This window comes from Choristoneura fumiferana, chromosome 6 (assembly GCF_025370935.1).
Source record: "Choristoneura fumiferana chromosome 6, NRCan_CFum_1, whole genome shotgun sequence".
Classification (NCBI taxonomy): Eukaryota; Metazoa; Arthropoda; class Insecta; order Lepidoptera; family Tortricidae; genus Choristoneura; species Choristoneura fumiferana.
The window spans coordinates 4,638,537-4,666,294 of NC_133477.1; the positions used below are offsets into that span (position 1 = coordinate 4,638,537).

At 39.3% G+C, this 27,758-nt stretch overlaps 2 protein-coding genes and 1 pseudogene across 2 annotated transcripts; 1 reads left to right on the forward strand and 2 right to left on the reverse strand.

The window, feature by feature from the left end:
• Window positions 1-3,227: 3,227 nt before the first annotated feature.
• On the reverse strand, window positions 3,228-6,760 carry LOC141428598 (probable enoyl-CoA hydratase, mitochondrial; annotated as a pseudogene).
• A 481-nt stretch (window positions 6,761-7,241) lies between these two features.
• LOC141428599 (nucleoside-triphosphatase THEP1-like) lies at window positions 7,242-14,007 on the forward strand. The gene is made up of 4 exons (XM_074088600.1): window positions 7,242-7,278; window positions 10,631-10,887; window positions 11,767-11,961; window positions 12,522-14,007. The coding sequence occupies exons 1-4, from the start codon at window positions 7,242-7,244 to the stop codon at window positions 12,597-12,599; spliced, it is 567 nt and encodes a 188-aa protein (XP_073944701.1). The 3' UTR covers window positions 12,600-14,007.
• Window positions 14,008-14,018: 11 nt separating this feature from the next.
• LOC141428875 (uncharacterized) lies at window positions 14,019-17,257 on the reverse strand. The gene is made up of 3 exons (XM_074088919.1): window positions 15,984-17,257; window positions 15,464-15,558; window positions 14,019-15,287 (listed from the first exon to the last, which is right to left on the reverse strand). Exons 1-3 carry the CDS (start codon window positions 17,066-17,068, stop codon window positions 15,016-15,018), a joined length of 1,452 nt encoding a protein of 483 aa, XP_073945020.1. The 5' UTR covers window positions 17,069-17,257; the 3' UTR covers window positions 14,019-15,015.
• Window positions 17,258-27,758: the final 10,501 nt, after the last annotated feature.

Sequence of the window (27,758 nt, forward strand, 5' to 3'; positions counted from 1 at the left end):
TTCAAACTTTTTTTATATCCGCTAAAGCTATAGGGCACTCAATACCCTGTGTATTTATCCTTCTCGTAATACGGATAGGAGGATACACGATCACTATTCTTCACAGCAGGATGTAGGGCACTCGTCACTGCCCAGAAAAAACATGCATTATCAGTGTTTTTTATATTGATACAAGCATGTTTTAACTGGATCCACTTTGGTAGCGGGATATATGATGAGCCCTTGAGTGGACTGAACTTGTTAATATTCACTTCCAGATTTAACACTTCAGTGATAGCCCAACCGCTGTCTCTCTCCTGAAAGTCATCGCTTTTAGCACAAATTTCTTCCATGAATGCGTCATATATCTGACTTATGTCAACCCCATCCACCTGAATCACCTTATTCTTCGTGTTGAAAGACTTTATCTCCTCAACCTCTCGCAGCTCATCATCCGGGTTCGGCTTCATCCATTTAGTATATTTTAGCGAATAACTCTAAATTCACCTTAACAGCGCTCCACATTTCAGAGATTTTTCCCTGGATTAGATTAATCACCCGTCGCTCTACATCCTCCATAAAATCTTTAGGGATAAGATGTTTTTCACTACTGAACAGTCTATATGAGATTATCCGGCTTCTAAAAGCTGATGCTACTATCTCTGTCTTTTCATCATACATCTCACATCTCAGTCCTTGCTTGTGCTTGGCACTTTTCAGGTGACTATGTAAGGATGTTACATCCACATCACATGTCTCACATTTCTGTTTTTGATAACCAGTTCATTATCACTAGGTTGGTCGCGCTTCCCACCGCCGCTGGCATGTTCTTATGTGACGGTTAAGGTCGTCTTGTCTTGTGAAAGTTTTATCACACCGAGAACACGTCTTTAGCTTCGATTTTAAGTGTTCTGGACACTTCTTACAATATAACTTATGGCGTTGCATACTATCCCCCGCGTAAAGTTGCGATTGCATATTTCACAAACAAACATTTTTAAATAGATTAATGTGAATCGCGTGTTGTCACCACGATGAGAAGTCCTGGACTGATAATGTAAGTAATGATAAGACTGTTATATATTGTCTACGATGGACAATAAATTCTTTTTTTAAGTAAAGGTGTATTGCTCTCGCTTTTTAATAAATAATGACGCGCGTGCAAGGCAACGTTGGGTCGCCGGGAGTAATGGTCACAGACTGGCTGGCGAATGGCCCGGCGCCCGCGCTGCGTGTCCAGCTGTTTCCTCCCCTCGATTTCCTCAGCCCCCTCCGCCGCACATTGCTGCGCGCATACATACCTATATTATTATATTAATATCAATATACTTACTACTATGTATTGGTAAATGATGGCTCATTGGTTGGAGATAAGAGCATCGTATTGCACCGTGTTGCATCATACTTTTTCCTCAAACTCACCAATGCATATTTAAAATTAATTCATTTGTTTAAAGGCTGATCAGTGCGAACTATTATTTTCAGCTTATTTTTGCGTTGATAGCGCAGGAAGTGATACCACATCCTGTTCCTCGCTGATAATGTATTTGGTTTCGAACAATATTAATTTGAACTATGTATCAGCTCTGGTAGTGTCTGAAACAGCTTGTGGTGAATGAACCTGATATATTTTTTACTCACCGCCCCGATGGAAAAAGACAGCATGATAGGTAGACTCTGATCTGATTTCTGCCATATTTGTGAAGAACCTTTAGAAGATCATTGCGTTATCGATCACTGCTATCTTACAGAAAAAAAAAACGTGGAAAAACACACAACAGTTGCAACTTGTTGTACATGTCACATCGAAGTTTTTACCAGTTAATAAGGAAAAGTATACACATACAAGCTTAGGCATTTATAATACATATTTACATTTATATACAGGATTAGTAGGGTAATTACTGCTACGATAACAGCGCCATTACATCCCCTTAATAGGTCAATACAGGTGCAGGTCAATATACCCACAACACAGCGCCATCTAGCTAATTTTTTTTTTAACTACTTGGACTTTGAGCTGCCTACAGCGCCATCTACATGTGCCATAGCGGATTTTTGCGGAACTACGCTGATACGCCCACTCCACCGCCACCGCATGAGCCAGGACCGGCACAAACACACTACTATATCAATACACATTATTAGGGTTGGGTTGTTTAGTGGCAATTTTGAACAAGAGTTCAGTGGAGTCGTTATTATAGATACTCGTATTTTTATGATTAAATGAATGAAATGAATGGAATGAAATGTCTTTTATAATACACATTATATATTCAATCTTATCATTTTTAAAAGCTTTTAATGAACTTCACATGTACCTACACATACGTCTCGGAATCTTGCATGTGATTTACTGTCAGTGGTTGGATTGACGTGAAATTTCTCACACATACGTAGCTCCGGTGACCTTACAATAATCTAGTAATTGTGGTGGTCCGCCTAGGATCGTCTCCGCAAGAAAAAAACTCCTCATTAGTTTACAGCATCAACTTGAAACTTCACGTGAAAAATAATTTAACGCGGACGAAGAGGCGGGCGGAAAGCTAGTATAGTATAAATACAAGAATGCTGGCGATTTGTATTTTTTTTGTAGTCCTACATAAGGTACTGGTGCCATATCGAATTAGGTGAAAATAAATAAATATCCTGCAGAAATTCATTGGTGTGTGTGGATTTCTCAATCCGCACTGGGCCCGCGTGGGAACTACAGCCTAAGCACTTTCATTATCAGAGGCCTGTGATCCGCTGTGGGACGTATAATATACCGATATGATAACAAAATAAATTTAGGAATTCAAAAAATATTCAAATTTTTTTTTTCCTTTCATTTAGCGAAAATACAAACTGAATGAAACATGGATGCACAGAATAAACCCAGAAAAAGAGACCAGCGCTGGAAATCGAACCCAGGTCATCAGCATTCCGTGCTGCGAGCTATACCCTACACCACACTAGACCGGAGTCTAAGACACAAATTTCTCCCATGCACCACACATTTCAGCCTGCTTTTTTCTTAGCCACTTAAGCAGCGACACTAGCGACATCTATGTTTTAGCTCTCATCGAGAGACGTCAACACTCCTTCGGAACTAACCGCTCACCCGGAAAAGAGATGTCGCTATTAAGCAAACAAATCATGATCTCCCAAATTTGTTACTTTTACGGTCATCCCGTGAAATTAGCAAAACCCATAAAAAGAGAACAGCGCTTTTTTCATTTCATTCATTCATTTCAGTTAAGGTATACTCACAGCGAACCGTTGACAGCAGCGATGATGGGTTTCCCGCAGTTGGACACGTCCTCTCCACTCCCGCAGGAATTCCGCTTTCTGGTTGTTGGAGTAAGTGTTGTTCTGCATCTCCTTTATGTCAGCTCCCGCCGCGAAGGCTTTTTCGTTGCCTGAACAATAAACACAGTGGATTGATGCATCCCAATAATATGAATGCGAAAGTTTGTATGTCTGTTTGTTTGTTTGTTACTTCATCACGTCTAAACCGCTGAGCAGATTAGATGAAATTCGGTACAGCTAGTTTGAGTCCCGGGGAAGGACATGGTATAGTTTTTATCCCAGAAAAATATATATAATAGATTTTTATTGCCTAGGAAACTATCCAATTAGGCTCCATTCGCACGAGTTTGTAAAGCGTTGCGATATAAAACCGGCGTTAAATTAGATTAGACTTTATCGCCCACCGCTCGACGTCGAAAATCCAACATTGTTCGACAAAAAGCACCGCATTTTAAAAGCGCTGACGTGTGTCAAACATACTTGGGAATGCATTTGTTGTATTTTTGAACGCTGTTTTAAACGGACGGACGTTAAAACTCTCGTGCGAATGAGGCCACACGAGTTTTCAAATTTGACATTAAATTATGTATATGTTTTATGTATATGATCCCGAACACCACTTATGGATATTTGTGACAGATATTTGTGATGCCATCACTGTTTGTGTTGTCCGATATACAGAGACAGCATCACATTTATCCGACACATAAAATTTAACAATTAGTGGTGGATGGAACAGTCCCTAAAGCACTCACCGGTGATGATGATGGCATTGATGCTGTCATCAGAATCGAACTCCCTGACAGCCTGGCCCAGCTCCACGAACAGTGGCTTGCAAAGCGCGTTCAAAGCCTTCGGTCTGTACAACTGGATCAGCCCCACATTCTTCTTGGTGCCAACCACTTCCGTTTTGATGTTCTCGTACGCGGGAGCTGAATTGAAAATTGTAAAGGGTGGTAAAGATGTAGTTCACTATGGTTTTCCATCAATACAAAATACAAGCCCATAGTACAGTCAAGCAAATTTAATCATTTATGACCCAGGGTGGAACCTTTGTTCTACTAAGGTCATGTTGACATCTCATACTTTTGTCAAGGAAATCATAGTGAAATTGATTATTAAAAGGTTCCATCATGGGTCATGATTCAATTTGTTTGACCGTACAAGCCTTGCTTATTTTGGGACTAGATCAACAGGTGTAAATTGTCCCGTGTTTTTTTAAAGCTGATTTATTTACAGCCGTTTTCATATTTGACACACTAACCCCCTGTTTCACCATCCATTGATTAAATTTATCTGATGGATAAATGTGATGCCGTCTCTGTTTGTTTTGGTTGAATAGACAGAGGTGGCATCACATTTATCCATCAAATAAAATTAATCAATGGGTTGTGAAACAGCCCCTTTATTCTATTTGTTCTAACATGATTCAAATGACAGATGCCAAACTAACGGAACTAGAGTCCCTCCTACTATTACGCAAACTATCTTGCATATAGGTACCTAGTGCTTAAAGTGGCAATAGCATTATTTGTTGGTTTGAACGTTACAATATCGAACTGATAGTCTTATTTGAATTTTAAAATATAATTTATTCAGCACTTGGAGTGTTACTTTCCGACTGACGAACAATCTTGCAAATTAATAATAAGTATGTTTATTTCACCTCTTTTATTTTTACTGATAACCCTCACCTCTAGCAATTGTGGCCTATTAAAACAACATTGTTAGGGCGTTCATTAGCAAATTTGAGTTCAGATATTCAAACAATCAGCTCAGTATCAGTTTTAATGTGATTTCATTTTTTCAATATAACCTCTGTACGAAAAAATAAAAAATACTTTATTCAATAGAGCTGTACTTGTGTTACAAATAATGGTACCTATATGTTATATTCTAATGTGTTAAATTGATATCTAATTGTTAAGGCTGAAATAGCTCCCAGTGGCCTTCTGCATACAGTCAGACAAGGCCATCGCGGGCCCTTGTCTTGACACTAAGTAATGGCTGTAAAGCTAGAAACACACTGACGCCGGAGGCGGAGCAGTGCGGCGCGACGCAGAGGCGGTGCTATGTGCGGTGTTCGGTATTCAGTATGCGGTATTCTATGTGCTTTCTGTGTTTCAAGCTTAAGAAAGCTCACGTAGCCATGTCCGTATGGTACGAGTATGTCATGGCACGTAGAGACATACGAAAATAAAATTATCCTATTAGCGGGTTTTTCTCTCGCGCCTCCTGCAGCTTATCTAGTTTGTAAGTTACAGCTTTGATGGATGCTCAGCTTAAAGAGAGCAAAAGAGAGCAAATTGCAAAGTTATTTTCCTGACTTGGTTATATACATTTCAAGGTAAATAAGATAGTTGTGAGCGAAATTAGGTAACATTACGCCTTTTTGTGTCAGCAAATAACAGACAGATAAGATAAAGAACATTTAGTTCTTTAAATTACTAAAGTCACAGTCCAACCACTTGGTAACTGGTGCAATCTGTTCCTAGTTCTATTTCATAGACGTAAGGAACATAATTGGTTGTACATTTGAGGAAACAGGTTTTATTAAATTTTAGTTTGCTTGAGGAATGACATAAATAATTTAATGGAACAGTCCAATGTCTAATGTTTCATTTGGTCCATAATTTATCAATATAATAATATGTATAGGACAAAACAAAGTTGATTTTCGCATCTGTCTGTCTGTTTTTTACTTCCCCTGACTCCTACTTAAACCACGCAATGGTTTTCACCATCAGATTGTTTACAAATGGTTTATAATTATAATCTTTATGAATATTATGATTAAAAAAAAATGTATATAACTAACGCCCCCAAGAGTGGATCCAGGTTTTTTTTCTGGGAGGGGCACAAGGTGTTCAGTGTATATTACTAGACAATATGTTGCAGGAGGATTCAAGTGAGAACCAACTCATAAAAGTCATTCATTTATATTTGTGAAAGAATAAAATCAGGCCTAATATGTTTCAGATAAAGTTCTTTAACTGTCGACATAATGGAACATTATGTTGTCATTGTTGGTATGCGAGCCTCGAATAATATACTTATGCAAATAAAAAGTCAGAGCACCTGTTATATGTATTTACACCATATGGCATGGTTTAACTAAATGTTCGATTTAATCCTAACACAGAGATAGCATGGCGTAGCGTAAGAGAGCGTAATCACCTACTTGTTTTCGATGAAAGCGATTTCAATATTAATTTATGTACCTGCACTGTAGAACTTTACGAAACCGGTATTGGATGCCGTTGCCAATCGGCTTCCGAAAACATTTTTGCCGATCAAAACACGTGTTACAGCACCAACAGAAACCATTTTTTATGTAATACTGTACAACTAATAACTCTGCTACTTCTATAAATGAAATGAACTGATAAATAAAGTAATATGGGGTCTTTGCTGAACTTTGAAACAGTGATAAAAAGATAAGAAATAAAGAAGGATATGTCAAGTCAACCGACAGTGTGCGTCTACTTCTGTGCTACTACGAAAATACCGTCTCTTTCGCTCTCGTATTAAATAGTGTAAGTGTCAGACGGACCGCACGACACGAACTTCGGGTTTCGAGTTTTGTAGTAGCCCAGCTGTCAAACCAATGAGGACAATAAAATTGCTCGGGTTATAGAAAAAAACGTTTCATTTCACGTATAGAGGTTCGGAGCACTATTTTTTAAGATAGCAAAAACTTTGAACGTTTTTCGTACTTCATAATTTAATAAAAGAAATATTGTAGATACAAATTGTTTTGTTATTTCATAGAAAATGTGTTGCTCTGATAAAAGTTATTTAAAGTATAGGTAATATAAAAAGCAGTGGCTCACAGTTCGAGTGGAAACTACAAACTCGGTAATAAGGAACGACGGATTCAAAAAAGTAAACAAAACAATTGCCGTAGAGACCGCGGTATTTTGAGTGAGGTTGAAAGAATAAATAGTCTAATTTTCTATTATTTAACAGCGATGGCTAATAATAAAGTAAAATACTTTATTTTAACCGGTGACCCTGGTTAGGTATCAGTTCATGAGATAACTCTAATTACTTCATAGTGTTGTTAATTATTTAATTTTATATGTGTTAAATAATATGCATTGGATTACCGTGGATTTATATTTATTACTCTCATACACAACACAAATCATTCAAGAGACAATTCAAATGTAACAGCGTCAAGTCTTCTTCCTTTAACCATAGATATTAAAACTATTACTACAGAGGTTACAAATCATTGCTTTAACACACCTCCTTGATTTGTGACCTTTACAACCCATTAAATACATTCAAACTAATAATTAAGTACACATTTATCATCTCTAATGCCTAATAACTCTCTAAATTTCTGAAACTTAATTCTTCCTAAAGCTTTTGTTAACATATCAGCTATCTGATTATCAGTCGATATTTTCAGAACATTAATTAACCCTTCTTTTCGTAATCATTCACAAAATGGTAACTTATGTCAATGTGTTTCGAATTCTTGGAAAACTTCCCATTTCTAGACAAACCAATTGCCCCTGTATTGTCTTCATATATATTTATACCGTTTTTAATTTCAACATCTAAATCCCCTAATACACCTTTAATTGGCAATACCTCTTCAACACAATCTGGTACAGTCGCATCACAAGTATTTACATAAACTACAAAATCTTTATATTTTTCTGGCACTTTTCTTGTTCTCTGTGGTCTTCCATATTCAATCACTTCTCTAGCTTCTTGTGGTGCCAATTGATCTCCTGTATCCTCAACCGCGTCTTCAAATACTTCATTATTTTCGTCTTCACTTCCATCTTCATTATTTTCAATCACTCTAGCAGTCTCATCTATAAATGTTACATGTCTTGTTTCAGTCATTTTATTGTCTACTAATATTTTATATCCCGTATTTGTGTATCCTACTAAAATACCTTTAACTCCTTTTGGATTCAGTTTCGACGTTCTTTTTGCTTCAGGAATTCTCACAAAAACCTTACTTCCAATTATTCTCATTTTTGACACATCGGGCTTTCTTCCAGTAAATATTTCATAAGGCGTTCTTTTTATTACTGTATTCGTTAACAGTCTATTTCCTATGTACACTGCAGTCTCCACAAAAATTGGCCAGTATTTTTTATCTACATTCGCTTCTGAAATTAAGCATCTCGCTCTATCCATGACACTTCTGTTAAATCTTTCTGCAACTCCGTTCAACTCATGCGTGTATGGAGGGCATAGATTTATGAATATCCCTTTATCTTTTGCCAACCTGTAAAAATCTTTATTTATATATTCTCTTCCATTATCACAACGCAGTTCCTTTATTCTCTTCCCAGTCATATTTTCAACTAAATTCATATAAGCTTTAAAACATTCAAACACTTCACTTTTATATTTAATGCAATACACTTTTGCTATTCTACTAAAATCATCAATAAAAGATACAAAGTAACGTTCACCTGCAACACCTGTAGGGTTCAATGGACCGTTTACGTCTGTATGCACTATCTCTAAAATATCTTTTGCACGCTGTCTATTATTTTCAAAAGGTAAATTATGCATTTTATTCATTAAACAAATCTCACACTGCACATAATCATTTTCAATTCTTTCTGGTAAACCTTCTAATAACCTTTGTTGGCACATTTTATTTAAATTAATAAAATTAGTATGTCCAAGAATTCGATGCCATTTTTCTTTTTCAGTCATGTTACTATTTGTTGTGTATGATTTTACAATTGTTTTACCTACTTTCCCATTCAGTATAAACAACTTATTTTTCCTCTCAGCAATAGCTAATACATTATTACTAGACCCATTAAAAATCTTAGCTCCATCATTATCAAAAACTACATAACTGTTATAACTCGTAATTGAAGATACACTCAATAAGTTTCGTTTCATGCTGGGTACATAATATACATTCCTAATCGTTGTTCTAAGCCAGTTCCCGTTCACATAGAAATACATTAACACATTTCCTACCTTATTCGCTTTTAAAGAAAAACCATCTCCTACTTTAATATCAATCGGGTTATCTAAAGTTTTATATTCTACAAAATATTCGTCACTATTTATAATGTGGTCAGAACATCCACTATCTAATAACCATGTTAAATTGTCTTTATTAGAATAATCTTCACTCACCGGATCTCTCGCTGAAGTCATCACTTCGACATTAAAAGAATTATCTCCTCTCGTATCATCCTGGGCTGGATTATAATAACATTCTCGTGTCGTATCACGTGTTGTACCTGAAAAATTACCTCTACCTCTTGACATCATTCTCGAATTTCCTCTTGTGCCTCTATAATTTTGTCCTCTCCAGTTGTATATTCCTCTAATGTTGCTATTTCCCCTAATATTATAGTTTCCTCGCCATCTTGGTACATTTTGCTCCCTTACCATATTTTTTGGACAATCTCTTTGGTAATGACCGGGCTCGTTACAGCCATAACAATTTCTTATTCTTACTTGAGACATTCTCTTCTGTATATTAAATGTTTCTAGTCCTTTAGACTCATTCTCTTCTTTTTTCTTGTAATTTAATATTAGTTTCGACTTCACATACTCAACTGACTTGTCTTTCGCTGGCAATGCATCAACAATATCCACTATATGTGTGTAACTTTCTGGTAAACACAACAATAAATGATTCAATTTATCATCTTCAGTCATTTCTTCACCGGCATTCTTCAATTCGTTAATATTCTTTTCAAATAAATTCAAAAAATCTACGGGGTTGTCATCTTCCGCCATTTTTAATTTCAATAACTTACGTTTGCACAGTAACTTATTTGCAGTTGACTTTACTCGATATATTGCATCAAATTTTGTAATCATGCTCCACGCAGTCGATTCCGATATAATTATTTCAAGCTGACTGTCCGTAACACTCGTGACAATTAAATTTTTTGCTTTCAAATCGATTTTTATCCAATCATTTTCCTTTATATTTTCCGGTCTTATTTCATTTATCATTGCCTCATAACATCCCTTCATTTCCATGAGTAGTTTCAGTCTAAATCTCCATTTATCGTAATTATTTCCATCGAAAATTTGTATAGGACAATCTTCTCTCACGTTCGCCATTCTTCAAAACAATCTAATCTCACCTTATTTCTTCAAACTATTTCACCGTATACAATCTTTAATTCATTTTATTTCCTTTATTTACCGCTCTGCTACCATGTTAAATAATATGCATTGGATTACCGTGGATTTATATTTATTACTCTCATACACAACACAAATCATTCAAGTGACAATTCAAATGTAACAGCGTCAAGTCTTCTTCCTTTAACCATAGATATTTAAACTATAACTACAGAGGTTACAAATCATTGCTTTAACAATATGTTAACGCGTTTTACAGGAGTTGGTAAGACAACTTTAATAAAGAAGCTATGTGCGCTGATCCAGAAGAGTGGTCTGCAACCCTCCGGTTTCTACACCGAAGAGGTGCGAAAAGAGAGAATCCGTATGGGGTTTGATGTTGTATCTTTGGACGGCGAAAGAGGCCGATTGGCGCGAGACCAGAGTCTCCTAACAAATCCGGTGAATCATAACGTTGGGAAGTATGGAGTGCTGGTTCCTGAGTTTGAAAGTATTGCACTGCATTGTTTAAGAAAGGTAGGTCCATCTTACAAAAAATGTACAGTTGATTGGTATGGACCTCCACAAAATTACACCTAAATGTTACTTTGCAGAGGTTCATAACAATGAACTACACTGAGTTACATTGTTTCTCTGCTAAAACTGTGTACCTACCACAGCAACACCATACATGGACCAATGATGCGTAATTTGAACATACTGGTACCTGCTGCTATCTAAGAGATGGTCTTAGATTTTTTTTTCTAAGTATGCAAAAATTATTTGCACAATTAAAACTTATCTACTCCATATTAGGATGCTGTTTTGTAATACTGAGTCAACCTGCTGTCATTTTGCAATACAATGTTGACTGTTAAAATTATTTTCTAAGACTTGACATTGTATTGCAGAATTAATCAGGGTTGACACACTATTGCATAACAGCATCCTTAGATCAACGGATTGAAAAATTATTGTCTTCATATGAAATTTTATTCAAATCAGAAAAGTTTCTGAACATCTTCTCTGGCTCACTAGCTAGGCCCGCTGTTGTGATAACTTTATTTGTTTCAATCTGCGGCCGAGTGTGAAAATACATGCAATTTTGTTTTGAAAGTCACTGATACTATTTGCTTGTACTTTATTACGTTAATTATTCAATATCAGTAGTAATGCAGCTATTTTCTTTTTGTCAAAATTTTACTAATGAAATATATCAGCAGTAAATCTAATTTCAATTTTAGACAAAATCAGACACGCAATACAATAATCAGGAATTCATGAAATTCTGGTGGTCCAACCAGGATCATCTCTATAATCTTCTCAGGGCTTGCGGTAAAAACGACAGTGCAGGCATAAAGCTTGCATTAAAATAGAAACTTAAAAAATAAACTTATAGAAATTTTCTCTTTGCAGCCGGCAACATCTCCGTCCCTTCTAGTAATTGATGAAATAGGTAAAATGGAGTTTTTCAGTGTACCATTCAAATCAATGGTGAGAGGGATTTTCGGTCCTGAATCTGATAGCTTTGTCTTAGCCACAATACCAGTCAGGCGAGGAGATCAACTTATTGAATCCATCAGGAATAATACGCAAGGCAAGGTCTGGACGGTTAGTATGAAAAAAATATTTTGCTCTTTATGGCACAAAAACATAGCTCTAGATGACAATGGAGATACCTTTCTACCCATTAGTTCAGTAACGAGCATTAGCTTGGCAGGGTACTGACGCTGATGTTTCTGAAGTAGGTTTTTTTGCAAGGGATTTAAAGTTTATTCAGTTCTGTCAAACGCGTGGCCTGGGTGAGCGAGCGGATGCGGCAGCTATATTGCCATTTTGTTCTGGATGCGCTTCGAGTGTGGCGGTTGGGTGTTGTTTTCTGTTTTATATAGTTGATAATTGTATAAAATTACTGTTTTTATCGGTAAAATAACACCCAATTCTTTGCAGGCTGTAGTAAGGAAGGGCCATCTTCCCCGCAGGGGGCGACACTAGCGCAAACCGCCATGACAACGTCAGTACTCTTTATATTTTGTCGCCATGACGGATCATGATCAATGAATGGGTACCTAATAAGATACTCAAACTGTTTACGGTTTGTGCTAGTGCATTCTGACAGCAGAAAATTGCAGTAATATTCCCTATTTATTTATGCTTACTTATTGTTTCAGGTAACGAAAGAAAACAGGGACCATATTGAAGAGGACATAATAAAAGAATTGAAAAATTCATTAGGTATATTACAATGAACTTATTGTACATTGGCTACACTGTTTTTTTTTTGTAATAAACCAATACTTAAAAAAATTATGCTCTTACTCGCTGATGCTATTTTATTAATAAGTTTCGCTAAAATAAATATTTTCAATACAACCTTTCTTGCTAACTATAATTTTAGCTGATTGTACTTACCGACAGACTAGACACCGGGACATAAATAAAAGCTATGCTATTAGGTACAGCCAGCGGCACGTAAGTGTGGTGTACAAAATCATTGTATCGTGGGGTAGTGAGCTATGAGCTGGGCGGGCAGGGCTGGCAAGCTGAGCGCGATTGTCAAATACCGGTAAGCGCTACACATACGCGGGCTGTAATAGTACATTGTATCTTAAGGGCGGTAAATAAGGAATTACGAAGGAGTCTATTCGAAGCCCAAAGTCGAAGACTGCAGGGCTTTAATGAGTCGATGTTCATAATTCTAGTACCGCCTGTGCGATATACAATGTTTTTCATCACATTTGCGAGTAAAATTGTATATTTGTAAAAGAAAACCTAATATTTTTTCAAAAATTGCCGATACCTTGGGCTGCGCTCTTGGCAGCGCCAGCTCCGCGCCGCCTTCCCCCCCGCATAAAACCCTCGACCTTTTTATTCTTGTCATGAAACCCAAGGTGGGTAAATGAGTCTTTGCGCGCGTACTAATTTTCTTGTCATGGAGCCCTTGAATTCATGTGCGGAATTACATTTGAAATTTACCACGAGCTTTGCGGTGAAGGAAAACATCGTGAGGAAACCTGCACAAACCTGCGAAGCAATTCAATGGTGCGTGTGAAGTTTCCAATCCGCACTGGGCCCGCGTGGGAACTACGGCCCAAGCCCTCTTGTTCTGAGAGGAGGCCTGTGCCCAGCAGTGGGACGTATATAGGCTGGGATGATGATGATGATGATGGAGCTCTTGGTCGATAAATGAGTCATTGCCCGTACTGATACTGCTGCGCGCGCGCCAGCAGCAACGACGCCTGCGTGCGCGCGTCTGGCACATACGAAAATTAGTACGCGCGCAAAGACTCATTTACCCACCTTGGGTTTCATGACAAGAACAAAAAGGTCGAGGGTTTTATTTGGGGGGTTGCAACCAAGGTAGCCTGCATGTTACGACACTGTTTACGAGCAAGTGTGATGAAAAATAATGTTTCGTTTATTTCCAATATTTAAGCTAGTTGCAATTTATGTGCAAAATAAACAATTGTATACAATTTTATTGTAAGCTTTTTCACGTATAAAATTCCAAGTGTATTTGACTACTGATAGTGGATCAAAATTCAATTGCTCGATTCAAGGAAACAAATATACAAAGCTGACAACAAGCAAAACTCACTTAAATTTCTGTCACTGCTCGTAGGTATCTCATTCATTAGTAATTTCATACTGAGATACAAGCTTACTTATGCAGTGACTTTTGCTTGTCACTCGGCGATTTTAATAAAAACTTGTAAAATGTCCTGAAGTTTTATACTTACAAACTATCTTAATTGCTATATATTCTCCATACCAGTGAAAGGTAGGTACTAAGAATATAAGTTTTTTTGTTCTATCTATTAAAATGGTTTAGATTTAGAGTACCTATCTATTGTATTCACATGCAAAATTAATTTTACAAAGAAGTGTCCATTTAGGTACTTAATTGAATTAATTTTTGAATCTGCTTCTTGGACGAGAGTGAAGGTGCATTAAATTTAAAACGCAACGCCACGCCACGCTTGCACACGCCATCCAACACGTGTCAGTACTAATCAGTCCCATATGTTTATTATGGTCAGTTGCAGATATAAACATGCGTCGGACGACGTGGCGTTGCGTCGCGTTTTAGTAGTGTGTCAGCACCTTAACCTGTAAATTGATTAACTCAAATCCAATGCCTGTAATAGACAGTGTGCAGGTGGCAGGACCTTGTGCAAGGTCCGCCCGGATTGCTACCACCATCTTGCTCGCTAATCCTGCCGTGAAGTAGCAGTGCTTGCACTGTTGTGTTTCGGCGTGGAGAGTAAGACAGCCGGTGAAATTACTGGCACGTGAGGTATCCCATCTTAGGCCTCTAGGTTGGCAACGCGTCTGCAATACCCCCGGTGTTGCAGATGTTTGTGGGCGGTGGTGATCTCTTACCATCAGGAGACCCACTTGCTTGTTTGCCATCCAATCGAATAAAAAAAAAAAAAAGACAGCTTGGCTAAACATTACATTGAAAAAAAAAAAAAAACTTAGGGGATGTGTCCCTATTCTAACTATATACTATTTATTATTATTCAGGCTTATGCTTCATACTGTTTGTCTATTAATACTATGACTATCAGGGTGAAGGCCCTTCGCATGCTGGGACCCAGCAGGCAAACACCACCTCGACTATATGGCCAGCTTGATGCTGATTGACTATAACTAAGCTAATAATCAACTATCATCCCCAGATAAATCATCAAACTGTCCATCTGATTCATACTCCTCTTGCGGGTAACACTTCTTGTTATATATCACTTTGTCCATAACTGGTACAGTGTGGTTATCCATTGGACATAGATTGCCATCCTTCATTTTCTGTGTCACAAAAGAGAGCCAGTATGACTGTTTCTTTGGGGGCATGTAGTTGGTGGGATGAGGCTCCCAGTGGGTGTCAGAGTCCCAGTCTTCTGGAGAACTTGGTGGGTGGTTTTGTGGTTGATATTCTGCAATGGTAAACAATGATTAGATGGGTTAAAATAACCCTTTTTAAGAGATATTCAGTCATTAAACTCAGACCAAATAAGCATAGTGCATATGACAATACTGTAATCTACATAAAAATGTATTGTTTTTAACAATCAAATATTTGAATTTTTACATATTCTATGATAATATTTACCCTCAATTTGTGCTTCACATAGGTGCTGAATGTGTTCATCATCATCACTTGTGTCTGGTGAATGCACACTTTCTGGCTTTTCTATTTCATATTTCCTGTAAAATAGAATAGAACAAATCAATGCAATGCATAGTACTACCACAATCAGGATTTATCATGCTAAACAACAAGTAGATGGTGTGAATGCCAATGACAATGCCACCCTTGTGCGGTGCACGCCCTGCACGCCCGTACCCGGCGGGGCTGTGTAATGTGATTGAAACATCAAAGTAATTATTACTTGCTGTTTAGCATGGTAAGTCCTGATTGTAGTAGTAAATAATGAATGGAAATTTAAATGTTGTGGTAGGTTAGAACATAAAATGGTCAATCAACTTTTAAGTACTCGACAGACATTACCATGGCAACAAGCTACGCTAAAAAGTTGGTTCACCGAAAAACATCTAGAAACAGTTTTAAAAAAAAGCAGCGCTAAGTCTTTTAGGTTGTATTAAAGTAAAAATGAAATGAATAGCAGTACCTTCCACTTTGTCTGTCATCTTTTTTGCATCTCAATTTTCGTCTCTTGTCTAAATAATTCTGGTCAACGGGCTCTTCAAAATAATTTTGTGCTAAATCAATCTCAGGGATATTTTTGATCCCTTCTGGGAACTCATATAAATTGTTGTCATATAGATCCAACGTTTTTAAACTCTCCAAGTCATTTATGTTTTGCGGTATCATGCAAAGTTCGTTGACATCCAAACAAAGGATGGACAGCTTTTTTAATTTCACAAAATTATCAGGTAAATACAACAAGTTGTTGAATGATAACATACAAATCTCGAGATTCTCCAACTCACAGAATTCATTTGGGATACCATTGAGATTATTATGCGAAAAATCTATTTGTATCAAATTTTTGAACATGTTTATCTCAGGAGCCATGTTATAAATATGTGTATTGGCTAAGTTTAGAGATTCTATATCATAGCATTTGTCTAAGCCTTGGCATGGTATTTCTTGTAGGTGGTTGGAAGCGTAACAGCTCCAGTCTGGAGTTCCCAATTCCATCATTTTAGCTTTGGCAAAAGTGCTAAGAAACTTCAAATGCTTTCCTAATCTACAATTATACAAAATAACATGCGTGACTAGAGCATTATATTGCAGTATTTCATCAATATATGTTTGCATTGAATTTGATATGTTCACATTACAACTTATATTTAATTTTGACAGGTTTGTCGGGGATTCTGTCCAGACCCACAGTGGAGGGCCTTTCAGAGTGTTATTGGAAATGTTTAAAGATTTTAAAGTATGGCAGAAGCTTGGCGGATCATTAAATGATTCAATTTTGTTATGAGACACATCTAATACTTCCAAGTCATTGACTTTCAACACAGCTTTTGGAACTACTGTAAACTTATTATGCGATAAATTTATGCTCCGTAAACACTGAGGAAATTCGATACTCGCGTCAATTTCTTCAAAATTTTGTTTGCTGAAGTCCAATTCCGTGGTGTTTTGAAAGTTTTGTAATGAATTAAAAGTTATGGGTTTAATTATTCCGTTCCGAGCACACTTAATGTCCTGTAGATTTTCTTTTGCACTTTTCTTTGTGTCCATTATGTAAAATTCCGCGTAGTTTATGCAACTACTTTTTGATTTGCTTGCCAATTTTCAAGGAAAATAATCAACTTCAACTTCAACTTTTTTGTTTAGTGGCAATCGGTCGCTTTTGGTTAGCGTCCATTACTGCCAATGACACCTGACAGCAGCAAAGTGTATATTGTGTCAGACCGGTTGGATAAGATTTCTAACGGGGGTTGTGGAAGCGAGTTTGTTGCGTACCTGCAATAGACATACACAAAACATAGGGACAGCACAAAACATAGAAGACAGTACAAAACATTTAGACATTACAGATCGGATCAAAGGGAGCGACAAAAGCGAAAAAGCACCTATAGTTTTATTTTTTCTTTAGTTATATAATTAATTAACATGTTAAGGATTTTCTTGTTGGAGGAGGCATGAAGTAGGAGGGTTTTGAGGTTGGTGGGTTTGGGAATACAGGGGGGAAGGATGTTGTAAAGGGGAACAGTTCTCATGGGCAGTTTAACATAATGTGGTCGGCGGTACCCTCTCCAAGCCGCATGGACAGAGGGGGGATTGAACAATACCCCATCTATACAGGCGGGATGGAGCACAGTATGTCCGATACGTAATCTGCAGATGACAGAGGTTGTCTGTTTGTTCGCTTGACGAAACCGGAAAAAACAAGGCTTAGGGGGGATGTTTTTTTTTTTTTTTTTTTTTTTTCTTCTGGCTCGCGCGGCTTGCGCATCCGCCACAGACGCGTAAAGGTAAGGAAACGAAATCAGTAGAAAATACGGGAATTTGGAATACGGAAAACGGAATTCAACAGGAGAAGATTACATGGGATTAAAACGGAAGAAATAAAGATAAGTATTTTACATAGGTACACATGATAAATTAAATTTAGTGAGATGAGGAATACATATTTAAATTTTAATATCATTATTATTTATAAATATGTTAATAAGTTATATATAGTTATGTCATTAGAGGCTAAAAGGACAGAGATGGATGTAGGTAATGGGACCTTGTAGGATGTAAGCTGTTCATAAAGGAAGGAGTTGTCATGGAGAGGACATGAGAGAAATATATGATTAGTGTCTGCAATGCCCAAGCCACACTCACAAACATCAGACTCGATCAGTTTAAATTTAGCAAGGCTGGCGGGAGTACAAACATGACCCAGTCTCATACGGATAAGGCAGCAGGTAGCTCTCTTACCAAATTTAAATTTGCCAAACCAAGGTTTACACGGAATGCTAGGTTGAATAGAATAATAATATTTGCCCTTGATCTGGCAACTTTCAATCCACTTCTCTCTCCAGCTCTCTCTAAGAGATGAACCAGCGAGAGCGGCCAGATCATGACTGTAATTCTTATATGGAAAAAGATCACCATCTTTAACAGCTTCATTGGCTAGCCGATCAGCAATTACATTACCAGAAATATCACAGTGACTTGGAACCCAACCAAAAGACACTGAGTACCCCAAATCAGAACAATTGGCAAGGAGAGTTCTTAATTTGATAATGGCAGGGAATATTACTTTGCAGTTAAATGGGAATTTACTAAGAGCTTGAAGAGCGCTTTTTGAATCAGTTATAATCAAAGTTTTTCTGAGTTTGGCAAGTAAGATATATTCCACGGCTTTAAGTAATCCAAAGCATTCTCCCGTAAATACTGACGTTTCAGGAGGGAGTTTAATTTTCTGACTAATTTTGTATTGAGCATGGTACACCCAACCCCCACATGGCCAAAAGACGCATGTTTGGAAGAATCAGAGTATATATGATGCCAGCTATGCCACCGATCGTCTTTTATAGAATTGAAATTAGCGTTAGGGTCCATATCATTTTTGGTTACTCCTAAATTGAGATGAACATCAGGAGATAAAGTAAGGGCAGAGAAATTATTACAGAAAAGGGGATATTCTGGATAGTGATAGGTTGGAGATTGTAGGGACCTGTACCTTTGGAAGCTTTTCACAAGGCACGGAGTTATTTTATGCGACCAATAACTAGATGATGCCAAAGAGTTATTTAATAGTGGAAGGCTTGATCGTAGGGGATGATTGGAATTTTGAAAGCAGCGAAATAAGAACTTATCTGACAAAAATTGACGTCTTAAATGTAAAGGTGGTTCCACACATTCGACTTGTAGGCAATTTATAGGGCTTGATTTCATTGCACCACAGATCAGGCGTAGAGCTTTGGACTGGACAGCATCTAAACGTTTAAAGCCATTAACTTGACCCGGGATTAATAAGAATGTGCCATAATCCATGCTACTTCTAATCAAAGCGTTGTATAGGAGTCTAAGCGAAAATGGATGAGCACCCCACCAGACACCTGAAAGACATCGTATCATGTTTAAAAGTCGTTCGCACTTAGCTACAGTATAGTCGCAATGGGGAACACCAGTAAGTTTAAAATCCAACACAACACCAAGGAAACGTGTAAAGCTTTTCGTTGGAATGGGGTGGCCATCAAAATTGACAGAAACCACAGGCGGTACCCTTGTCCTGGCGAAAGGAACCACGACGCTCTTAGAGTGGGAAATCTCAAGGCCATTGTCATCCAGCCAGTTTTTCAGGTGATTAAGGGATTCAGTTAAGCAAACTGAAGCTATTTCAGAATTTCGGTGTGAGCAATATACAAGCAAGTCATCGGCATATTGCAGAACTTTAACCTCTGTACCTAAAGTATCTTCTAGGTCATGGCTGTATATGTTGTAGAGTAGCGGGCTTAAAACCGAGCCTTGAGGTAACCCTCTCCACAAAAGCCTAGATTTCTTAGTGCCATCAACGGTAAGATTGATACACCTTCCTGACAGCATATTTATAATAAAATTGGAAAGCAAAAGTGGTACTTTAAGATTTTGAAGTTTTTTGTGAAGGCGAGAAATAATGACATTATCGTACCGTACGCTGCTGAAATGTCCATAAATGCTGCAATCAAAGTATTGCCATCGGAAAATGCTTGTCTAATGTCCGTGATAAGAACAGCTATATTATCAATGGTACCTCTGCCCCGCCTAAAACCAAATTGATTTTGGCTAAGTATATTGTTAGTTTCAATAAACCACTCTAGGCGATTTTTGACCAGATGTTCCGTAAGTTTCATTAGGACAGTGGACAGAGCTACAGGCCGATAAGAAGACACATCAAAAGGTTCCTTCTTTGGTTTCAGGAAAGGTAACACATCTTGACATTTCCAAGCCTCGGGAATCTCGCCAGATATCAATATTTTGTTAATTAGTTTTAGGAAGTATAGAAGAGGAATATCATTTAGATGGGTAAAGAATGAATATGGTATACCATCTGGTCCAGGAGCTGAATCTTTAGTTTTAGAAATGACTCCTTTGAGTTCTGGTAGTGTGAATGGACCATTAAGCCCGCTCAGGTCCAGCACTGGAGGTAAAGAAATAAACTCAGGAACAGTGGGTGGAGCGAGTTTATCCAGAAAATCATTTGCTAATGTAGAAGGAAGGTTGGAGGAACAGTCTTCTTTAAAAGCAGATCGAAATCTTTTAATATTATTCCAAACCACAGAAGGGTTTGTATTAGGAGATACAGATAAGCAAAAGTTTCTCCAACCTTCAAACTTCTTTTTTTTAAAAAGCTTTTTTGTCTTGTCTATTTCCTCCAAAACAAAATCAAAGTTTTCATTGGTGCTAGATTCTCTGTAAGCAAGTTCAGCCTCCTTTCGCCTCTTGGCCGCTGCAGTACATTCCGAATCCCACCATGGAGGAGAAGGAATGTTGTTTCCTCCTACTTTTTTCACTGGAAAAACATTATCAGCAGTCTCGACCATTATCTTTGCCAGAGCGGCTGCACATGTGGCTTCGTCGCTGTGTTCGATTGAAGGAAGAGAGGAAATTTTTTGATCAAGATGTTCCTTGAATGTGTCCCAGTTAGCGTTACTCAAATTGTACTTTAAACGAGGAGGACTCTTTTGAGTAGGAGAGTTATTAAACGGAAATGACAGAAGAATAGTGAAATGATCACTTCCGAATGAAAGAGGAGAGACCTTCCAGGATAAAGAAGAAAATAAATTTGGACTACAAATAGAAACATCTGGGCAACTTATTCCCTCTCCAGGTGCAGTTCGTCGGGTGGGAGAACCATCATTTAGGATACAAAGATTATGGGAGTCCATCATATCAATGACTAGATTGCCATAGGAATTGGTGGTGGAACTACCCAAGATTGATGTTGGGCATTCAAATCTCCAAGAAGAATAAGAGGCTTCGGAAGCAGTAACAATATGTCATTTACTTCATTATAAATAGTTGAAGAAGGGTGAGGGATATATAATGAGACAAAACAGATATTATTAACGGAAACAGCAATTATAGATATATCATTGTTATGAGCAGGAAGAGGAATATGTGAATAAGGAATGCCATGCTTTACAAGCAAAGCAACACCGGCATATCCATCAGAGCGGTCCTCTCTTATACAAGAAAATCCTGATATCCTGAAATTGGATGAAGGCTTTAACCAAGTTTCTTGCAAGGCTATAATTTTTAAATTAAACTTATTTATTAAATAGAGTAAATCAGCTTTCTTTGGAATTATACTTCTACAGTTCCATTGAAGGATTTGAAATTGGCTGTTCATTATCGGTTAAGAGTTGAGTGAAAAAATTCATAATAGGGGCAGCGTGGGACGGTGAGATACTACTACCCAATCCAGATTGGGACAGTAACTTAATGATCAATAGAATTATTTCTTTCACAGATTGAGTGGTCTCATTAGATTTATAAATAGTTTTGTTAGTGACGGGCATGTCATAATCCCTTGTCAAGGCATTATGCGCTGCCACATCATATCCTTTAGATCTAGATTGGGGTGGGGAGCGAGGTTTCATAAAGATAGTTTTCTTATAAGATGTAGTTGGGCTAGTGTGTGAGTAAGATGTAGTTGGACTAGAGTGTGAGAAATCCTTTTCTGTTCCATTAGTGTTATTACTGAGTAATGCATCAGCATATGAAATTTTTGAGATAGGAGGGTGTTGTTTATTAGCTTCAAAATATGACACACAGCTCTTAGCCATGGTCTCCTTTATATTTTTTTGTCTCTCAAATTCTAGACATTTTTTATCAGTAGCAAGGTGAGAACCTTTGCACAGACAACATCGTATATGCTCATCATCAACTTCACATTTTTCTCCAGTATGTCCCTGACCACATTTGTAACATCTGGGAGTTGAGCGGCACTGACCTCTGACATGCCCAAAGCGACAACAGTTGTAGCATTGTATAGTAGGATATATGTATAGGTCTACAGGTAGTGCTGCATAGCACATGAATATGCGTTTGGGCAAAACTTGGCCATCAAAGGTAAGTACCACTGACTCTGTAGGTTTTAACTCACTGACACCTGACTCAATAGCTTTCCTTTTTAGTCGTCTAACTTTTAATATCGGTCCACAACCTATAGGAACAGAGATATTCTCTAAAACTTCTTCCTCTGACCACTCGGAGGGAACGCCTCGTACAATTCCCAACCGGGTGACAGAGAAAGTCGGGATGAATGTCTTGTAGTTGGATGCTGACAGGGCAGGGTTGGTCAAAAAGTTATTGGCAGCCTGAAATCGCTGAAAGAAATAGTCACTCTATTTCTTCCAATGCGTTTCAGGCTCCCATTAACAATTTGGGAAATATTATTTTTCCTTAGAAATTTCCCAAACACTACTGGGTGTAGAGAGACATTGTCATTTTCTGAGATTTGCAATCGTTGTACATGTACATTAAATGGGGCTACATCTGATTTCTGGTACATCATTCTGCCTACTGGTTGGGGAGCTGTGGATGTCGAGTTAGTCAATGATTGAGCTGGTGCTGGTACTGAATCATTAGTTGCAGAAGGAGTGATGTGTTGTGGCTGTGGCTTGGGAGTTGGTTTAGCGAATATATTATGCATTCTTTGACGGCTTTCATCAAAATTACAAACACAATCATCTTCTTTTATTATTAAAGCCTCGCCATGACGTTGTCTTGACCTTTTTTTGTTGCAGTGGCGACATGTTTTTACAGAGTGTCGTTTCCTGCGGTTAATATTATCCTGGCTACAAGAGCCATCAGTGCTAGATCCATCTACAATGGTCACATTATGTCCTATGTCTGGGGCAGTCCCCCCTGGGTCTTCAGGTAACTCCATAAGGAGTTACCTGAAGTACAAAGATTACAAAAAACTTACCCTTATATGTCCAGTATATACACTATAACTTACAAAAAATATACAAATTTACATAGAATACTTGTACTATTATTTACAATACCCGAATAATCAACTCTTGTCAACTAAAAAATCAATTTTCACAATATTTCAAAAAACAATTACAAAACACAACCAAACGACCGAACGTTTCCCGCGCTTTTCAGGGGGGATGTTTGGTTGAATATCCCCGTAATGACGGCCTTTGACCAGTAAGGAGCACTCATAATGACGGAGCCAAAGAGAGGTGAGATCGGATTTGGCAGCAGAGAAGAGGTCATAGAAATAGCAGTGGGAGTGATCCAAGCTGCCGATCTCTATGGCCTCCTTAGCATATGCGTCAGCGACCTCGTTTCCCCGGATCCCAGAATGACTGGGAATCCAGGCCAACGAGATCTCAAGGTTGCGGAGATGGGCTTCGAATAGGGATTGCCTGATGAGTAGCACTAAAGGATAGTTAATTTTGGCAGAGAAAGGATTGGCCGTGATGGATTGTAAACCGCTAAGAGAGTCCGTAAAAATTAACGAGTTGCTAATACCATGAGCATTAATGTATTTAACGGCTTCCAGAATAGCGACTAGCTCACCGGTAAAGACTGACGTGTGAGGTGGGCACTTAAAGCTCAGGATAACTGAATCTTTCGGGATCCAGACTGCCGAACCCACAGCGCCGCCAACCATAAGCCTGGAGGCATCTGTGAATAACAAAGACCAGCCTTGCCAGGAGTTTTCGATGTTGTGTAGAAAAGAACTGTTAGCTCCGGGCTGGTTCTTTGTTATTCCGAAGTTAAGGATGATGTTGGGTTGAAAGATTAGAGCATCGTAACTGTGAGCAAAAAGGGGGAGAAGGGAGCATGTGAAAGAGGGGTCTGGGAGGTTATTGAATTTGCGGAAGCTATTGATAAGACATGGCGGGTTTTTGTTGAACCAGAATCCACTGTCAGTAATTAAATCCGATAGTTCTTGCAGCTTAGGTAAGAGGGGGTGGTCGTCCAGAAGGGAAAGTCTGAGGAAGAAACGATCAGCCAGGTATTGACGTCGGAGGTAAAGGGGGGGGTCAGTTGCTTCTACTTGAAGGGCATTGGTCGGGGAGGATTTCATGGCTCCCAGGATAACCCGGAGGGACTGGTACTGGATTTTGTCCAGTTTACCTAAGGCCACCTTGTTACAAGGTTCTAAGATAAAGGAGCCATAATCAAGGACGCTGCGTACTATGGCATTATAGAGGAGTTTCTGGGAATAGGGGTGGGCACCCCACCACACACCCGAAAGACAACGCAGAATGTTGATGTTTGATTGGCACTTTTTAACTGTGGAATCAATATGGGGGCAACCGGAAAGCCGAGAGTCAAGCGTAACGCCTAGAAATTTGACTTGTTTACTGACAGGGATTAGTTGATTATTGAAGGCGACTTCCACAGGGGGGAACGACCTTTTCCTAGTAAAAGGAACCACGCTACATTTGGAAACTGAAAGGGAAAGACCATGGACAGCAAGCCATTCACCCAGGTAGAATAGGGCTTGGTTCAAGTTGCAGGTGGCTACTTCGACGGAATGGGACGATGCGTACAAAGCTATGTCGTCTGCGTATTGCAGTATGTTGCAGAACGGTGAAACAGCCTCGTCAAGGTCGTGGGTGTACAAGCTGTAGAGCAAGGGACTTAATACGGATCCTTGTGGAAGACCTTGCCAGATTAGCCTCGGAGTGGAATGGGAACCATTATGTCTCACCTCGATGGATCGTTCCATTAGGAAGTTGCATATGAAATGCGTCAGCTTCTGCGGCAGACTCAGCTTAGATAGTTTATCTCTGAGTAAGGAGAGTATGACACTATCATACGCGGATGATACGTCCAAGAATACGCCAACAAGGAACTCGTTCCTTGAGAGGGAGATCCTGATGTCAGTTGTTAAAATCGAGAGACTATCCATGGTGCCCATTCCTCTCCGAAAACCAAACTGGCTTTTGGACAGTATTTTATTTGATTCTACGAACCACTCCAGGCGTTTCTTAATCATGTGCTCTAGGATTTTGAGAAGGCAGGATGATAAGGCGATTGGACGGTGGGAGGAAGGAAGGAGGGGATCTTTCCCTTGTTTATGTAGAGGGATGATAATTTGTTTTTCCAAGCCTCTGGAACGAAACCCAGGTCGAGGAAATGGTTTAAAAGGTCTAGAAAGTATTTTTTGGTAACCTGGCCAGATTTGGCAAGAAAAGCGTACGGGATACTATCTGGACCAGGAGCCGAGTTCTTGAGGTGGTCTAACGATGCCAAAAGTTCTAACCACGAAAACGGTTGGTCGAGATTATTATGAGGGCAATTCAAAGGATAGGGGGAAGGGAGGGAGTTAACATGGGGGACAGTGGGGGGAGACAGGGTGTCTATAAATGCCGTGAGCCAAACTGAGGAGTCGTTACTAGGCGCATCTCGGGCTATGAATGAACCTCTAAAACGTTTTATGGCTTTCCATAGAACAGTTGATGGAGTGCGGGGCGAGATACTTTGGCAGAAGTTTATCCATCCAAATTTCTTTTTTTTTTTGAACAAACGTTTCGCCTGAGCCGCGGTCTTTTTGAATGCGAGAAAGTTATCCAGGGACATGTTTCCACAATACGCTTTCTCGGCCTCGTTCCTTAGGCGAATCATGTCCGTACATTCAGAGTCCCACCAAGGTGGGGAGGACCTAGCCTTATAACGTTTTTTAGGCGGAATATTTTTGTCAGCTGCAACTATGAAGGCCTCGATCAGGTTGTCATGACAAATACAGGCGTTTTCTGGTAAGACAATGGGCATCTTGCTGACTGCTGCATCCAAGTCCGCCGCGAACTGGTCCCAATCAGCCTTGGACAGGTGGTACCTATTAGAATTTGGGGGAGTACTGGGTTGGGAAAAGGATGTAGGGAAGGATATTAAGATTGGAAGGTGATCACTACCGTGGGAATCCTGGAGCACAGACCACGAGAGAAGGGTGCCAAAATGTGGAGAGCACAGGGAAAGATCGACGGCACTAGAGTTCAGGCCTGGTGCCGTTCTGCGCGTCGGAGAACCATCATTGAGTAGGCAGATGTTTTTGTCCTCCATCAGGTCAACGAGATCACAGGCTAAGGCGTCGTAATCGGCGCTTCCCCACATGAGATGATGACAGTTAAAGTCACCTAAAATGAGGAATGGGTCCGGAAGGGCGGAAAATATGTGCTCGAGGTCTGAGATATTAATGGAGAGCGGATCGTAAATATAGATCGAAAGAACGGTAAAGTCCATGATCTTGGCGGCGACTGCATTAATGCCGTAAGGGATAGGGGGAAGAGTTATACGATTATACGTGACAGAAGATTTGATGAGAAGGGCGGCTCCTGCGTAGCCATCATCTCTGTCATGTCGGAGGCACGAGAAGCCAGGCACCCGGAACCGGGCTCCCGGAACCAACCAGGTCTCCGATATGGCAAAGACAGTAGGGTCATACGAGGATACCATTTGCAAAATTTCGTGTTTTTTAGGGCGGAGACTGTGACTGTTCCACTGGATGAGATGGAACATTTACAACTTGGAGAAATTGTGAAAGTTTGTTGGCGACGTTGGGCGGTAGGGGGAAATCATCCATTTTGCTGAACATATTGATCAGCAAGGATAGAAGGACGTCCAGCAGGTTATCGTTGGGGGGGGACTGAAAGGGGGAGGAGGGCGGGGAGCCTGGGGGCCGGAGGGCGGCACCATTCCTCGGAGGAGGGGGGTTGCGGTCTCTAATTAGGGCTTCGTGAGCGGCACGGTCATATCCTTGTGATAGAGGACGATGGGGGGACCTTGGTATGTAGACCGTTTTCCTGTAACTTTGGGATGGACTTTGAGTGTGGGTGGGGAAGGCAGAGTGTTGGGTTTGAGGCATAGGATCAGTTTGGGAATAGGGGGGGCTCTGAGCCGCGTCTGCGTAGGATCTCTTAACAGGGGGGGAACCTTTCGCAAGCCTGAGAGTAAGAGATGTTGTCGTCAGACATTGCTGCTTTGATAGCCTGTTGACGAGTGTGTTCTGGACAGGTCTTGTGTGTAGCAAAGTGCCTGCCTGAGCAGAACAGACAAAACGCTAAGTCTTCCTGCACAGTACATGTTTTGCCTGTATGCTCTTGGCCACATTTGAAGCATTTTGGTTTTGATCGACATTGATCCGCTACGTGTCCGAATTTACAGCAGCTGTGGCACTGTATTGTGGGCAAAAGATACTTTTCTACTACTAACGATGTGTAACAGCAGAAAATTCTGGCTGGCAAAACTTGTCCGCTAAAAGTTATCACCACAGTACCTGTAGGGATCCACTCAATGCCGTCGGGTTTGTGTACTTTTCGGTTAAGTCGCCTGGCTTTAAGGATGCCCCCACAGCCAGAAGGAAGCTCCACATCATTGACAAAAGCATCCAGCGCTAGGTCCGTGGGTACTCCCCTGACAATACCCATGCGTGTGATATTAAACGTTGGGATGGTAGCCTCGAAATTTTTAGATGCGAGTA

Excerpts from the sequence above, each read along its gene's own strand:
- LOC141428599 (XM_074088600.1), top strand. The coding sequence starts at position 7,242 with ATGGCTAATAATAAAGTAAAATACTTTATTTTAACCG. Across the intron at positions 7,279-10,630 it reads AAAATACTTTATTTTAACCG|GAGTTGGTAAGACAACTTTA; the intron begins GTGACCCTGGTT and ends CGCGTTTTACAG. Across the intron at positions 11,962-12,521 it reads CGCAAGGCAAGGTCTGGACG|GTAACGAAAGAAAACAGGGA; the intron begins GTTAGTATGAAA and ends TTATTGTTTCAG.
- LOC141428875 (XM_074088919.1), bottom strand. The coding sequence starts at position 17,068 with ATGGACACAAAGAAAAGTGCAAAAGAAAATCTACAGGACATTAAGTGT. Across the intron at positions 15,559-15,983 it reads GATGACAGACAAAGTGGAAG|GAAATATGAAATAGAAAAGC; the intron begins GTACTGCTATTC and ends TCTATTTTACAG. Across the intron at positions 15,288-15,463 it reads ATGTGAAGCACAAATTGAGG|AATATCAACCACAAAACCAC; the intron begins GTAAATATTATC and ends TTACCATTGCAG.